The following is a 15932-nucleotide window of genomic DNA, read 5'->3' as shown; positions in this document are numbered from 1 at the left end:
TAGATGGTGAGACTGTCTCGAAAAGTGGAATGTGGGTGGGAGGGGACATTACACACAATGGGGTATATTTTGTGATGAGTCTGCTTCAGAAGATTTGTATCGACTCTCTTAGGCATAAGGTGTCTTTCTTACTGTGGGTCACAGCAGGAGACTAGGAAAGCGCTGACCTCAAACCTTGCCCGTCCCTCTGTTGTCTTGCAGCTTTTGTTACCTTATTGAATGGGGAGCAGGCGCAGAGTGCGATTCAGAGGTTTCATCAGTTTTCTTTCCGAGGCAGAGAGTTGACAGTGCAGCTGCAGCCCACAGACGCTCTCTTGTGCATCACCAACCTGCCCGTCTCCTTCACCTTAGAAGAGTTTGAAGAACTCGTCCGTGCCTATGGCAACATCGAGAGATGTTTTTTGGTCTACAGCGAAGTTACTGGCCACTCCAAAGGCTACGGGTTTGTGGAGTACATGAAGAAGGACTTTGCTGCCAAGGCCAGACTGGAGCTACTGGGCAGGCAGATGGGAGCCTCGGCGCTCTTTGCACAGTGGATGGATGTTAATCTCTTGGCCTCGGAGCTCATCCATTCTAAGTGCCTTTGTATAGATAAACTCCCCAGTGACTACAGCGATTCGGAAGAGCTCTTACAACTTTTTTCCGGTATCCATAAACCTGTGTTCTGCCAGGTATGTATTTCTAAGAGCTGATTTGAGATCCTTAAGAACACCTGCATTGGTATATGATCGATGCCTATATCTATATCCTGTTAATGTGTCTTATCCAGGTCACAGTGGCAGTTTTGATTCTGCTCTGCTCTGTAATGAGGACTCTAAGGAGATTTTAAGTCGTTCCCTTCTGTTGATGGGCCAAACTCAGTTGCTTTGGTTCAATACATCAGAGCAAAGCCATTGCCTAGTCCCCTTCTCAGTCTACTCAGTTGTTCAGCTGTTCATCCATTCTTTTCTTCAAGTCATGTTCACCACTGTCTCTGAGCTGGGCCAGCGCTAGGTTATATCAGAAATGTAGGGAGTAGAGCACTGTATCTCAGTGCTTCACTGCCAGGGACCATCCTCGGCTTGGGTGAGGGTCCTGAGGAAGGGGTGTTTGGGAGAAATCAGTTGTGGGTCCAAGCTTGTATTCTGCCCAAGACAGCTCTCTCCAGGGATCTCCAGATAGCTCATCTCTTGCCAGAAAAATTCTATGTTTTCTTACCAAAGTCAGAAATCCTGCTAGAGGAGTTCTAACGGAGCTGTAACAGTTCTCTAGCATAGCTTTTGGGGTTTTCTGATCAAAATCAGAAATCCTGCTAGAGAAATTCTAACAGAGCTGTGTTCTCTCTCTAAGCAATTCTCTCTGGGTGCCTCTCTCTTGCAAACAACTGGCTAGTCTTTTATTTTCATATCAATTCAGTCATTTACTTCAGTTCCCCTTTGACTATCCCTTGAATCAGCATTTTATAACCTTAGCCCCTTGATTCTTAGAAAAGACAACAAGTTAAAAAAAAAAATTTAACATGGCAAATGAATTCAGAGATCTGCCTGACTTCGTAAGCACAGGCAATAAGCTAGCTGGATGGAATCTCACTCTGAGAGCAACATTCCCACCCTGCCTGGGCCTAAGCTCACTCTGACCTTGAACTCAGGAATCTGTCTGCCTTTGTAAGCACAAACAATAAACTTAGCTGGGTGGGATCCTGCCCTGCAATCACTACTCCCCAAATCTCTTCTCCCTCAGTATCTTTTGACAAGCTGGCTCATGGTGCAGCTGCCTTTGTTTTTTTAGGTCCATGAAGCCCCTCATATAATTCATACTGCATCCTTATATTTTTCATAGTTGAGAAATCCCATCTATATATTTTTGAACTCATATTTCTAGAGTTCTTTCCGACAGCCTTAAGGGCTGTCCTGAAGGTCACAGCAGTAACCATTTTGCTAAGGTTAATACCTTTACCGCCCAGCTGTCTCTATCATGGAGTCATTAATCTTGGCAGAGAGGACATCCCCCAATAACCTTAGGAGGGAGAAAATTTCTTGAAGGAGGAACATAAAGTAAATTATGTTCATTACTATATAAACAAGTCTTATGCCTAGCAGCCATCAGCACTGGTGGAGGACCATGCCCAGCTAGCTCTTCTCCAGGGGTGGGAACCTTGTCACTCATACCTTCCTCATGGCCATGCAGGACTCGGCACTTCACAGTTTTGTAGGTGAGAGTGACAAGTGAACAAATATTTGCCAGTCCTCTATGAAGAGTGACTTACTGGAGAATATGGAACTGGGATAAAGGTTAAGATGATCACCTACTTCTGTCTGAATCAGATTGTAGTGGGGGAGGCATGCAGAGAAGATCCTGGCCATCCTGGTGAGCATTTCCAAGCACCTTATCATAGTGAGTGCATCCTAATAACTGCACACAGATGTGCCATGTGACATCTCGCCCTACAGCTTTCTGACAGCAACAGACCAGTGTTCTGTTTCCTTCATGAGCTCCTTTTTGCCCCCTCCCTTCACGTCCTCCTCTCACCCAGCCGTTGTCAGATTCTCATATTGCAGTAAAGTTTTGGGAGTTGGATTGTGCACATGGATGTATATAATGTACAAGTGCGTGTTTGAATGGACGGATAAAATGATATGCATTTGTTATGCTGTGAAGTGTGCACACATGGAGGGGAACTTAAAGCCAGTGGGCTGACCAATCATTATCTCATCAGAGTTGCCATCTCCTGTGATGGAAACACTCAGTTTCCACTCTCAGAATGCCTTAGGAATACAGTGTATTGTTAATTGTGATGGAGCATATTTTGTGATAGATCTCCTAAACTTAGGTTTTCCTATCCAACTTAAATTTTATACCTTGTAACAAACTTTTCTCCTGGTGACTCCATTGGTCATCCACTGGTGAACGACAGTTGGCTTTCTAGAAGATTGTCCTTGCCAGAGTCTGCATGTGAGTGAAGATTAGGCGGCAGTATGCATAGTTTAGAGTTTAGTATGAATGGCTCCATTTTGCTTTTTCTCACATCTTTGTTCCTCCCATCCCAGTAGTAAAGCATTTAAGAAGTCATCTAAGGCTTGTATAAAATTAGAATATTTTGTGACACACCTTTGACCTGGCCTGCTCAGTTCCTGGAAGCAGATTGACCTAGTGATGTCCTGATAGTATTGAATACTAAGTTACATAATGCTGTCCTCCTCTGTCTGTCCTTCCTTCTCCATGGCTTATCAGAGGTCTCTAAAGCACATATGAGAGGCAGAGCCATGCATCTGAACTCTGAGCCCAAGCGTCAGCGGGAACCTTACACATCGCCTTGTCTAGCTGTTCGGTGGTAAACTCTGTTTTTACTATTCCAATGAGTGACCCTTAGCTCCTGCTAAAATGCTTCAAGAGAATGGAAACTTCTTTGTGTAGTTCTGATATTGAGCTGAATGTTCACCCCAATCCTGCTGATGTCGTTTTAAAGAGATGTGTTTAGGAAGCCCTCGGGTGGAATGCTTAGGTAAGAGTGAATGTCATTCCACTGAAATAACTATAGAAGTGGTTTCAAAGCTTCAGAAGTATATTAAGTTGGCATCTCCATAGCTCCTTACCCATGGGTCTGTCACGTTCAGGCTCTTGTCCCTGGTAAGCTATCAGACAGTGCACTGGAGACACACACTCTTGCAGTCAAGGGACCAGAGGGACAGCTGGCTTCAGCAGCTCTAATCTGAAGGTCTGGTTTCAATTATAGGAGGAATTGAGTTCTTAGAGGAATACTTGGAAGAGGTAGGTATTTTTTCTTTTGCCCTACACATTTGGAAAAAAACTTTTTGGAGAAAAATACAATTTAGGATAGTTTAAAGGAGAAAAAATGTTGAAGGGGAGAAAAATGGAAACTTGGCCTAACTATACCAATGAAGTAAAAGTTAAGCTCTTTGCTTTTTTTGGTTGGTTGGTTAGTTTTTGAGATAGGGTTTCTCTGTGTAGCCCTGGATATACCAGAACTCACAGAGGTTCATCTGCCTCTGTCTTCCAAGTGCTGGAGTTAAAGGCCTGCATCACCACCACCTGGCAAAAGTTAAGCTTTTAAAATAAAGATACAAAAATACTGTCAAGGATTCAGCAAGTATTTATTTGTAATATTAACATGAGCTATAAAAACTGCCTAATAGGACTGTGTGTTTGTGACTTCTCAAAGATGCAGGCTTGATTTTGTCACCTCTGTCACCGTGGAGTGTGTGAGCCTATACGATCCTTCAGATGTGTGTGAATCTCAGAACTGTGTGGTAGTGATGTATTCCTTCTTCCCTTTGCTCCTCATGCAAGTCTGTAGAGCCAGGACTTTACTGTCATCCTGTTCACCCCTGCAGGTGGTGACAAAGGTGGACCCAGGTCCCGGTGTGGCACTTCAGTAGCCCACACTTGAAAGGGAAGGCTGTGTACGGCCAGTGATGGAGTATAAACCTAAGCCCAAGTTTCATAGATAAGATTTATTTTTTAGTTTGACCAGATTCCTGGGATTTGCTTAATATGTTGAAATAGAAGATGATTGTGGCTCCTTCCACGTGTCTACATTTGATAAATTATTTATATTTGTATATAAATAACCAGTGCTTCATTACCCATGAATCTGGTGTCATATTTTGAAGATAGCTTTAATATAATTACTTAAATATCCTTTTCTATTAATTGCTAATTGTGTGTGTATTTCTTAATAAGTAGGAGACTACTGACTGTTATATTAGAAGATTAAAAAAAAAGAATTGAAATCCTTATCTTCGAGAACAACTGTGTCTAAGCCAGTTGGAGAAGAAATTTAATATTGTCACCAGTACAGACTGAGGGCCTAGCTGTCGAAGTTGGAAATGCTTACTTGTAAACAAATGATCCTAAATCAACCTCAGAATCTCTCTTTTTTTAACATGCCATGTGGTATCAGCTTGCACAGGATGAAGGAAGTCACGGTGGTGGCTTTGCAGTGGTTGAATATAGCACTGCGGAGCATGCCGAAGAGGTTCAGCAGGTGGCAGATGGCATCACCATCAAGGGGAGCCAAGTTCAACTGTCCTTCTGCGCCCCAGGAGCACCAGGGCGAAGCACTCTAGCAGTCCTCATAGCAGCTCAGCGCGCGGTGAGTGGCTAGCTGCTTAGACAACCTGGAGCCTACCTTGGACTTCCCAGTCTAGCTACAGCTGGCAGTCATTCCCTGGGCTGTTGCAGTTTCCATACGCTGAAGAAGTTCATGTTTTTTTAAATAATAAGTGTATTTTTAAAAAAGCTGGCCAGGTGGTATAAGTCAAACCAAGCCAGAAGTTGAGAGAGCGAAAGGGGATTTATGAAAATGTATGCAGTCGTCTTGAGCAATTTGTGTTCAGATGTGCAGGTAATGGCTGTGTTTATGTGTGGAAGCCCAAGGCTGTGTCAGGTTTTGTAGAGGCAAGGCTCTTGCTGAATCCAGAGCTCACCCATCTCAGCAAGTCTAGCTAGCCAGCCTGCCCTGGGGCTCCCTGTCTGCTTCCCAAGTGCTGGAATTCCAGTTGGCAATCACATCTGCCTAGCATTTACAGGGTTCTGGGACCCAAGCTTTGGCCCTTACACCCCGGGTGCCTGCTTTATCTCCCCAGCCCCTAGCCACAGTTAATTGTGAAAGAATTTCAGCAAACATTTTAGTCACTGTGAGCTTTAAGTTTCAAGTTCCATGCTAGTTTCCCCTAAAAGCTGTAATAATGCAGATCCCCACAGTACAGTGCCCAGCTTCCAAGCTGAGGAAGATGTCTGCCTCTTTTCTGTGACTTCCTCTAGCTGAAGGGTCCCTTAAATATATGGACTATGTCTTCACAATTTTCACCTCAGCACAGTACATAGTTGATGGTTCAATGAAGGGATGGATGGATACTCTTTTTGATAGGATCAGAACACACTCCATGCTGAAGATGACATTTGAGTGTGGCATTAAAGAACGGGTGAGGTGCTGACATGTGTTGATGGGGGTGGGGGAATAGGATTGCCAAGGAAATCCAGATTTTGCGTGAGACATAGTCCTATTAAAATTTATTCATCGTTTATCTGAACTCCGAGTTTCACTGAACATCCTGTGTTCTTCATTAAATCTGGTGACCCTACGCAGGCAGGCTGAGAGTCACTGTCGGCTGAGCTGTATTAAATGTTTGGAGAGAGGGAAGCAGTCAGGTTGACCACATGTGTGGTGAGGTCTAGCAGGTGGTAGGTTGATGCTAAAGTAAGGGAATGGTGTAGTCAGAGGACTTAGATTGAATTTGGCATGGGGAACTCACAAGATATATACATGCGAGAGCTATAGGTGACAGCCAAGCCGTGGAAAAGTCAGCCCTAAGTAGTTTGGAGATGAGCTAGGGAAGCAGAGAAGGTGGGCTGGACGGGGGGGGAGGTGGGGGAGGGCAGCTGTTGCCCTCCCACCCCTCCTTACTCTAAGTTCACCTCTGACCCTGCCTGGATCCTTTGTCTGTTTCCAGAGTTAGCATCCTTGGCTTCTTGCTCTCAAACAGAGGTCGCCACTTTAAATGTTTCTTTGCCATCATCAGTTTTGTTTCCTCTGCTCATCTTGTAGTGTTGTCCAATTGGAATTGCTGAGTTTACAATTCTCCACCAGTCTAGTCCCTGACTGTCTTCTTAGATGTGAAACAGCTGGGTGGCTTGGTGCCCCTGCAAAGGAGGAGCATATGGCTTCACTGCCCCACCCCCAGGTCTCAGCTTGTTGTCATCCATTGTTTCCTGCTTTTTCCTGCAGCCACCTGCATGCCTGTACAAGCTCTCATCTTTCTGTGAGATGATCGGGTACGTGTGAAGATCAGGTATTAGATTCAGGCATCCATCTTTCTTCCCCTCACTGCTTCCTTCCTTCCTTTTCAGCATGCACAAGCACTTACTCTATGCCCAGGATGTACGTCCTCAGAGATGCAAAGAGCGTTCCTTCCCTGTTCACAGGAAGAGCCATGCTCCTCTTGGCCGTGTTGGGCTCCTGGCCCTCTGTTACTCCCTGATTTTGTCTTGTTTAACTAGCCCCTTCCCGTCTGCCATAAATACCTTGTGTTTTTCTTAATCGAGAACCTTAGATAGCTGCTGTTACGGTACCAGTTTCTAATCTTCTGCCTGTTCGCCACCTCATGCAGATAGTGTCCACCTCCTTCTTCGAGTAAGGTCCTCTCATGAAGGGATTTCTATGTGTGTATATGTGTTCAGATATGTCCATGTGTGTGCATGCATGTGGAGGTCAAAGGTCAACGTTAGCTGTCTTCCACAATCCTCAGTCACTCGCCACCTTCTTTTTTGAGACAGGATCGCTCACTGAACCTAGACCTTGCCTACTGAGCTAGACTGCCCGTGTGGATGGCCCTGGCTTCCTCCTTCCCAGCACTGGGGTTGCAGGTCTGTGCCATTGTTCCAGCCCTTCTGGTTCTCATGCTTACATGACAGGGACTTACTGCCCAGGCCATCTTCCCAGCCCCAACAGGAATTTCTTACTGTGCAGATCTGTTAAGTACCCTTCAGTGTTGGACTGTAGGATCTCTGCAATATTTAAACCCAGGTCATTCTTTTTACCTGTCTGGTCCTGTCCGAGTCGATTGTGCCCTTGAAGGTTGGCATCAGTGGGTTCTGGATTCAGTTGTCTCTTTCTTCCCCTCACGGACTCCAGGCACCTGGGTTACTACTTATTCTAATGGTAAGTTCCGTGCCTGTGTTGGTGGATCAGTAACTCTGTATCTCCAGTGACAGGAAAGAATGGAGACAGCGTTCCTCCATCATGTTAAATTAATAGCTCCGTTTTAGCATTTCTAAAGAAAATTGCTCTTCTCTTAATGCTCTGTGATAGCTAGAGATGGTATAAAAGAAGCTGAACCACAGACCCACTATTCATCACCGGCCTTCCTCATCAACATCCCAAGTACAGCTGTCCCTTTTCACCTGTGTGATCAGGGTGACTCCCTCCACAGTCCTCATGCCATTCACCTTTTTCCTGCTAATCCAGGGAGGCATGTGTGTGGTCCCTTTCCTCTTAGGCTGGCTTACCTCTATCTCCTTTCTTGTCCTCTAGGTGCACACTGAACATGTATCTCAGGGATGTATGAGACCTTCATAACAAGGTAGCAAGAACAGTGAGAAAACAATTTTTTTTTTAAACATTAAAAGTAAGTTGTTAAGAATAGTGCTTTTTATGGACTTTTGGTATGTGTCTTTTTATCAAGTTTCTAAAATTTGCAATTTGAAAAAAAAAACAAGCAGACAAAGTATTTCTGCAGCAATTCAAATAAACATGTGATTTATCATCTAGTTGACAGACATGATGTCTTATTTTGCTTTCTGTTGCTGTGATAAACTCCATGACCAAAAAGCAAACTTGAAGAAGAAAGGGCTTCTTACAGTCCATCACTGAGGGAAGACAGGGCAGGAACTCAAAGCAGGAACCTGGGGGCAGGCACTGAAGCAGTGGCAATGAATACTGCTGCTTGCTTACTCTCCGAGGCTTGCTCAGCCTGCTTTCTTATCCACACAGGACCACCAACCCAGAGGTGGTCACTGCCCACAGTGGACTGGACCCTCCCTCATAAATCACTAATCGGGAGAATGCCCTACAGACTTGCCCACAGGCCTGTGAGATGGAGGTGTTTTCTTACTTGAGGCTACTCTTCACAGAAGACTCCAGATTGTATCAAGCTGAGGGGAAAATGTACGCACAGGTGGTAAATCACAAGGATAGATTTGTTTCATGGAAGGCATCCTTTTAGTTACACATTTTAGTGTAAAAATAATTGGTTTCGCTATGACATTTTCACACATGTATGTCACTGTACCTTACCCTACACACACATCATGTCCCCTCCATGCCTCCCCACACCATCCCCTCTACCTTCATCTCATTCAGTCATGTGTGATTAAATCTAGAGTCTCTATATTTGGAGAATTTCAACTACTCCAACATGCAGTATTCTTTCTTTGTCCCCTTCCCCCCTCCTCCCTCCCTTCACTGTCCCCTCCCATCGTGGTCCACCTCTGCTCACTCCATGTTTTTGCTATAACCCTCGTTGGTCACCCCTGCCCCCAGCCTAGGCATTGTTCAATTTGATTTAATAATATTTTTATAGGACATAGCTTTGGAGATGCGCTTAGAAAAGACAGGCACTTAATTTTGAAAACATGGTCACTACTTAATTTTGGAATTAAGACAACACTAACCTTACTGTCCTTAGATGGCTTCCGCATCTTCTCTCTCCCCTTCTTTCTAGTTCAAGATCAACCTATATAATGTAAGGCTGTATGCTTCTGAGAAGCTGAATATGCCTCCGTGAAGCCAGGTGGCCCACTCCCTGGGGCTCTCCAGGGGGACTCACTGATGACCTCTGAGCTCTGTCTGTCGGTTTTTGTTCCCGTCTTTGCTTTCTGTGCTACCTGTGACTGCTACACAACATTGTCCCATTTACGTTTTCAACATTTGATATATTCAGACTATAACGAGTTAGGATTTTGAGGTGTTGCACACCTTCTTTGTTTTTCTTCTGTGTGGTTTGTGTTTTCTGTTTGTCTTCAGCAGCCTTAGGAAACAGTTTTTTATTTTGTCCTTTCACAATACCAGCTTTTGTTTTCCTCTTTGTTTCTAAATTCTCCTCTTTTGTTCATTTCTGCCTTCATCTTTATATTTTTCTCATTTCTGCTTTGCATTTTTACTCTCCCCTTTTTGTTGATGGTGGGGGTTAATTTTTTTCCATCTTTCTTGATATCAGTGCTTAATTCTTATATTCTGGGTTTGTTCGGTGCTGGGACTTGACCCTTAGGGTCTTATATTTGATAGGTAGGTGCCCTGCCACTGAGTTATGTCCCAAGTCCCCCTAGTCTCCTTTCTTTCTCTTTTTCTTGAGAAAGATTTATTTTATTTATATGAGTACTCTGTAGCTCTCTTCAGACACACCAGAAGAGGATATCAGATCACAGATGGTTGTGAGCCAACAAGTGGTTGCTGGGAATTGAACTTAGGACCTCTGAAAGAGCAGTCAGTACCCTTAACTGCTGAGTCATCTCTCCAGCCCTGCCCCCTCCTGTTTTAAATCTTATTTTATGTTAAGTACATTTATAGGCCAGCACTGGGGAAGACAGATTATCATGAGTGAAGGCCACCCTGGGCCACATAGTGAGCTCCAAACAATCCAGAGCTATAGAACAAGACTGTCTCAAAAACACGATAAATAATAAAATACAATATGGGTTTCCTTTTAACAAATATTATATTCATAGGTCACAAATCTTGAGGTATGGATTTTCAATTTTTGTGATTTAATTTATGGATATGACAGTTTTGTTCTCTTGTATGTATGTGCCCCGTGTACATTGCCTGGTCCTCAAGGAGGCCAGAAAAGGGAGTCAGATCCCCTGGAAATGGAGTTCCAGGCACTTGTGAGCCACCATCTGGGTGGGAATCAAACCCCCTTCCTCTGGGAGAGCAGCCAGTGCTCTCAACCACTAAACTATACAGCCCCCTGTTTTATTTTTAGGTAGCATAAAAAGAAACTATCTGTGACATTTTTATATGTATATACCATTAAACTTTGTTCTTATTTGCCCCTGTGAGCCCTCCTCTTTTCTGATTGGCTCTGCTTCCTCCCTAAATAGTTACTCTCCTCTGTGTGGGGTGTGGGGTGTGTGGTGTGTGTAGTGTGGTATGTGGTGTGTGTGTGTGTGTGTGTGGTGTGTAGTGTAGGGTGTGTGTGCATTATGTGTAGCTCTTGTCTAGTTTCTGTGTGTCCATGTATATATATATATATATATATATATATATATTCCATTGTCCTCTTGTTTTCTTCCCCACTCTCTTTAGATCTTACTCCCTCTCATAGTATCCTATTGATTTTTATGTCATTTATATGTTTAAGTATCTATGTTTACATTTTTAAATCTTGATTCTGTATATAAGAAAATGTGTGATATTTGTCTGAATCTAGCTTATTTTGCTTAGCATAGTCATCTCCAGTTCTATCCATTTTCCTGATGTCATAACTCCATTTTTCTTCATAGCTTATTAAAGTTCCATTACGTATATGTACCATACTCTCTTCACCCATCCATCTGTTGCGTATCTAGGTTTGTGTCATAACTTAGCAATTGTGACTAGAAAAGCCAGTGTGCATGGGTGTGCAGGTATCTCAATGCTGTATGGACTTGGAGCTCTTGAGGGGTACGCCCAGGAGTGGTATACCTGGGCTGTGTGTTATTTCCATTTTTAGTGTTTTGAGAAACCTCTCTCTATATAGATGTCCAGTGCAGCTTCCTCAGTTTACCCCACCCCAGCAGTGACTAAGGAAAGTTTCTCTTCTCCTATGTCTTCACCAGCAATGACAAAAGTCACATCAATTTCAGTTTACATATGATGGCCAAGGATATTGAACACTTAAAAAACCTTATCAGCCATTTGTACTTTTTCCTTTGATAAGCGTATATTCAAATCAGTTAGCCCATTGAGTATTGTGTGTGTGTTTGTGTGATTTTTGTAGCTCTGTATAGATTCTAGATGTCACTTGTCTAATGTGTTGTTAGAAACATTTCCCCGTTCTGTGACATCCCATCGCCCTCCTGGTTATTTCCTTAGTCTTTCAGGAGCTTTTGAACTCAATGCAATCTGGCTTGTCTGTTCTGGGACCTCTGTTAATTCCCTCCCAGAAACTTCTTTCCTATGTCAGTACTATATCTTTTCTCTTTTCTCCTAACAGTGTCTTTCATCCATTTTGAGTTGATTTTTGTGTTTGCTGATGGATAAGGACCTAGCTTCATTCTTTTGTATGTGGATACCCAGTTCTCCCAACACCATTTGTATGGAACTGTCTTTTTCTCTGCGTATGTTTTCAACAGCTTTCTCAGAGATAAGGGGCTGTAACTACCCGGGGTTGGTCTCTGGATTATCCACTTTGTCTTGGTTTATGGCTTGTTTAATGCCAGTGCTGTGTAGCTTTGGTTACTAAGATGAACTGTTGTGATGCCTCCAGCGTCATGGCTTCTGTTTCTGGTCACTTTGTCATTTAGCATCTTTTTTACTTTCTTCTTTTATGGTGATTTTTTTCTCTAATTCTGTGAAGAATGCCATGGGGATTTGATGGGGTTAGCCCTGAATGTGCAGGCTGCTTCTGGTAACATGTTCACTTTCACACAATGAATTCCGCTAGCCCGAGAGGGTGGAAAGTCTCTGTATCTCCTGGTGTCTTCAGTTTCTTTCTCTGTTGTCTTACAGTTTCAACTTGAGGTTTATTCCTGAGGGTTTTTAAGGTATTTTTAATAACAGTTATTTCCTGATTTCTGTCTTGACAAGTTTGCTACTGACACATTAAGGTTACAGAGTTATGTATGTTGTATATCCTGCTACTGATGATACATTAAGGTTACAGAGTTATGCATGTTGTATATCCTGCTATGATACATTAAGGTTACAGAGTTATGTATGTTGTATATCCTGCTACTGATACATGAAGGTTACAGAGTTATGTATGTTGTATATCCTGCTACTTTGCTAAAGGCACTTAAATAGCGCTCTGGTATTTGGAGGCTCCTAAAGAATAGAAACCGAACATGCAAATAAAAATACCTACACTCCTTCCTTTCATATTTGAATCACTTTTATTTCTTGTTGCTTTAGCTAAGCCCTTGGGCACTCTGCTTAAGAGTGAGTGAACACCCTGGTATCCTGGTTTCAGAGGAAACACTTTTGGATGGTTTTCAATGGTTAGTATAGCAGCTACGGGTTTCTTATATAGGCCCTACTGTGTTGTAGTACATCCCTCCTGTTTCCCTAGTTTTTTCGGGGCTTTTATCACTGGGACGCAGACATATGACTGAGGCCCTTCCTGTATCAATGAATCGTGATGTGATTTCTGTCCTAAGGCATATTTAGGCATGCTGTGTTATATTTCTGGATTTGCATATGTTGAACCATCCTTGCATCCCTGGAGTGAAGCCAACTGTCATGGTGTGTGATATTCTTAATGTGTTCTTGAATTTGGATTGCAGATTTTTTTTGAGAGTTTTTATAGCCGTTTTCTTTTGGGAAATGAGTCAGGGATTTTCTTTTTGTTGTTATTCCCTTCTTTGGTTTTGGTATCAGGTTAGTGCTGACTGTAGGAGACTTAGGTAGTGGTCTTGATCATTCTGTTTTATGGGACACTAAAGAGCACTGGTGTCAGCTGGGTTGGTGGGCTTGAGCAGTCAATCTACTGGTAGCTTTTTTTTTTTAAGGAGACTTCATATTACTACCTTAGCCGGCTGTTTTGTTTTCTTTCTCTGTTGTATATATCTTACTGATTTTCCTATTGATCATAGGTATCTAGGAATTTATACTTTTCCTGTATTTTCCATGTTTTTAAATATAAACTTCAAAAAATTCCTTTATGATCCTCTGTATTTCATTGTACTCACTTACAATGAAACTGTAAATTTTTACTTCCAGGTGCACTCATTTGGGCCTTTTCCCTCTCATTAGTTCGGCTTGGTGTTTGCCAATCATACTTTTTCAAAAACCTACTCTTCGTTATCTGCCATTCCTTTAGCTCCTAATGAATGAAATTCATCCATTAATTTCTACCCTGATCATATTCCTGTGATCGTTTGCTTTGGGGCTTGCCTTGTTCCGTTCTTTTCTAAGACATTGAGGCACTTAATCCTATCATTTGATTGAGACACAAAATCCTGTCTAATCTGATCTGTTCATTTTAAATGTAAAGACTTGTAACTATACATTTTTCTAGCTGTATCACAAAAGCTATGTTTTTATGTTTTTATTATTATTTTTAGAAACTTAAAATTCCCTTCCTGATTTTTGTCATTGACCAGGCTCGTATGTTCAAGATGTCCAGTCTCCAGGTGTTGGTGTAGCACCTGTGGCATCTCTTACTCCTGACTTCTTGCCTTATTTTACTACAAGATACAAGAGGTTATTATTTGTTGACAATGGCTTTATGGCTCAGAATGTGATCAGTTTCAGAGAACACTTTATGGACTGCTGAGAAGATAGCAACCTTGGCTGTCCTGTAGATTTGTTAAGTCCATTTGATCTGTGGTGTAGTTGAACTCTGAGATTTCTTCATTGAGGTTTTCGGTTTGAATGACTTCTCTAAAGGGTGGGGTACTAAAATAGCACAGTTACTGTATCAGGCCCTATCCGACCTTTAATGACCTTGGGAGTCCCAGGGTATGATATATGGGTATTTGCAATTTTCTCCATGAATTTTTGCTTTTACTAGTACATAATGGCCTTCTTTATCTATTTTTATTTGGTTTCCAGTGTGCTTATCAGACAACCCAATAACTGCTGGCTTATTTTCCAGTTCTTTTGCTTCAGCCTTTGACTTTAGTCTCCTGGCATCTTTGCCAGGGAGGTGTGTTTCTTGGTGACAACAGCTAGTTGAATCTTGCTCATCTGTATGTCTTTAAGATGAGTTGAGGCCATTTTCTGGCACTCAGGGTTCTTGTTGAGGACGTAACTGTGTTGGTTGGGTTGTTATTGTTCTTTTCTTTCTCCCTGTGAAATTGCAGTTTGCTTAGTTTCCTTGTGTTGGGCCTGAGACATTCCTTCCTAACTCTGTTCACCTTCTTCTCTCTTGAAATTTATCCTTTCCTGAGCTCTCATGCTTGAGGCTTTCTTCCTCTTCAGTGTTTAGGATTCCTTTAAATACCTCCGGCAGGGCTAGCTGGATGATATCCCTATATCTCGACACTCTCAAATTGTTTTTCTCTTTAGAGTAGAGCCTGTCTTTTTCTTAACTTGACAGTTCTTCACACGGTCAGCTTCTAAGCTACCATACTGCCTTAGTTTGTGCTTGCCTTGGATTGTGCTAATTGGTCAGTTTTTAAAAGGTGCCAGTCATTGCAGTATTGGTTGATGGTTTGTTCTGTACGTTCAGAGCATGAAATGGCTTATCCCATGCTTTCCTGTCTGCCTTCTGCTCTCCACAGCTGCCTCGCAGGGCTGTCCCCCATCTGGGAACTGTGCCAGGAGGGGTTCAGGCTCCTTTATTTACATTCTTCCCGGCACCCTAGGGTTGCTCAGTTTTAGGCAGTAGATTAGCTCTCAAGGTGACACTTGGGAAACTTCTCTCTACTCCAGAACACACTCACTGCAAAGTCACTGTATTGGCATGACAGGCAGCTGGAATTTAAGGCCTGGATGGCTATCGTGGCTTGTCATGTGGTCAGGACTGCCATTCTCTTTGGGCCTCCTGTCTTATGTGTTGAGTGAGGTTTCTGCTTCGCCCCTGCTTCTGGGAGCCATGGGGCTGACGCTGCAACGAGCATGGCTGTCTTCCCTTCTTTCTTGCCCTTGCCTGTTTCTCTGCACTCTTCAGCTGCTCTGTCATCGTCACACTCTTACGTTGTTTTTCTCTTTGGCCTCGAGCCTGTCTTTTTTCTTGACATTTCTTCTTCACACGGTCAGCTTCTAGCCTGCCATGTTTTTCACATGGTCAGCTTCTAGCCTGCCATGTTGCCATAGATTTTCAAAAGTTGTCTTTCCATTGGTGTTCTAATTGTTCATGATTGGGAAACTTAGTCTGTGCTGCTGATCTGGAGATGAGGTAATGGCATGTGCTTTGTGTCTTGCCATGTGGCCAGTTTCTCTTGAGCGTGCCATTTGTGCTTGGAAACGGCTCATGCACTGTGCCCAGTGTTCTAAAGTTGTGTGTGAGCACACGCGTGTGCAGGAGCACACCACCTCTCTACCTTTTCTCTTTTCCTTATTGCTTTACCATTGACATCTGTTAGTGTCCTGGAAACTTTGCTCTATAATGGTCAGCTTCTCTATTTCTACATATTCTGCAGTTGTTGCTCCAGATCCAACAGTGGGTTCTTGATAGGCAGCTGTTGGTAATACAGGTAATACACTGTTTTGTCAGGACATGTGTCTTTGAAGGGACCCTTCTCTGATGGTACCCTGGCCTTTTCAGCTTTCTTTAGTTTATATTTGCTAT

The 15932-nt window shown here is 42.9% G+C and overlaps 1 protein-coding gene and 1 non-coding gene across 2 annotated transcripts in view; one reads left to right on the top strand and one right to left on the bottom strand.

Annotated features, from left to right (window-relative positions):
* Raver2 (ribonucleoprotein, PTB binding 2) overlaps positions 1-15932 on the top strand; it is an 82558-nt gene that overhangs the window by 35711 nt on the left and 30915 nt on the right. The window contains exons 3-4 of the mRNA XM_021161577.3: positions 202-671; positions 4901-5092. Of these exons, the coding sequence (XP_021017236.1) occupies positions 202-671; positions 4901-5092 (662 nt within the window). The remainder of the gene's footprint in view (positions 1-201; positions 672-4900; positions 5093-15932) is intronic.
* On the bottom strand, positions 1261-1323 carry LOC115030944 (U7 small nuclear RNA). Its single transcript, XR_003836541.1, has one exon. It is a non-coding gene; the product is annotated as a U7 small nuclear RNA (small nuclear RNA).

The sequence above is a fragment of the Mus caroli genome, unplaced genomic scaffold, assembly GCF_978045245.1.
Source record: "Mus caroli unplaced genomic scaffold, Mus_caroli_1 scaffold_6, whole genome shotgun sequence".
Classification (NCBI taxonomy): Eukaryota; Metazoa; Chordata; class Mammalia; order Rodentia; family Muridae; genus Mus; species Mus caroli.
The sequence above is the reverse complement of the archived record's forward strand: the minus strand, read 5'-3'. Positions and strand labels throughout refer to the sequence as shown.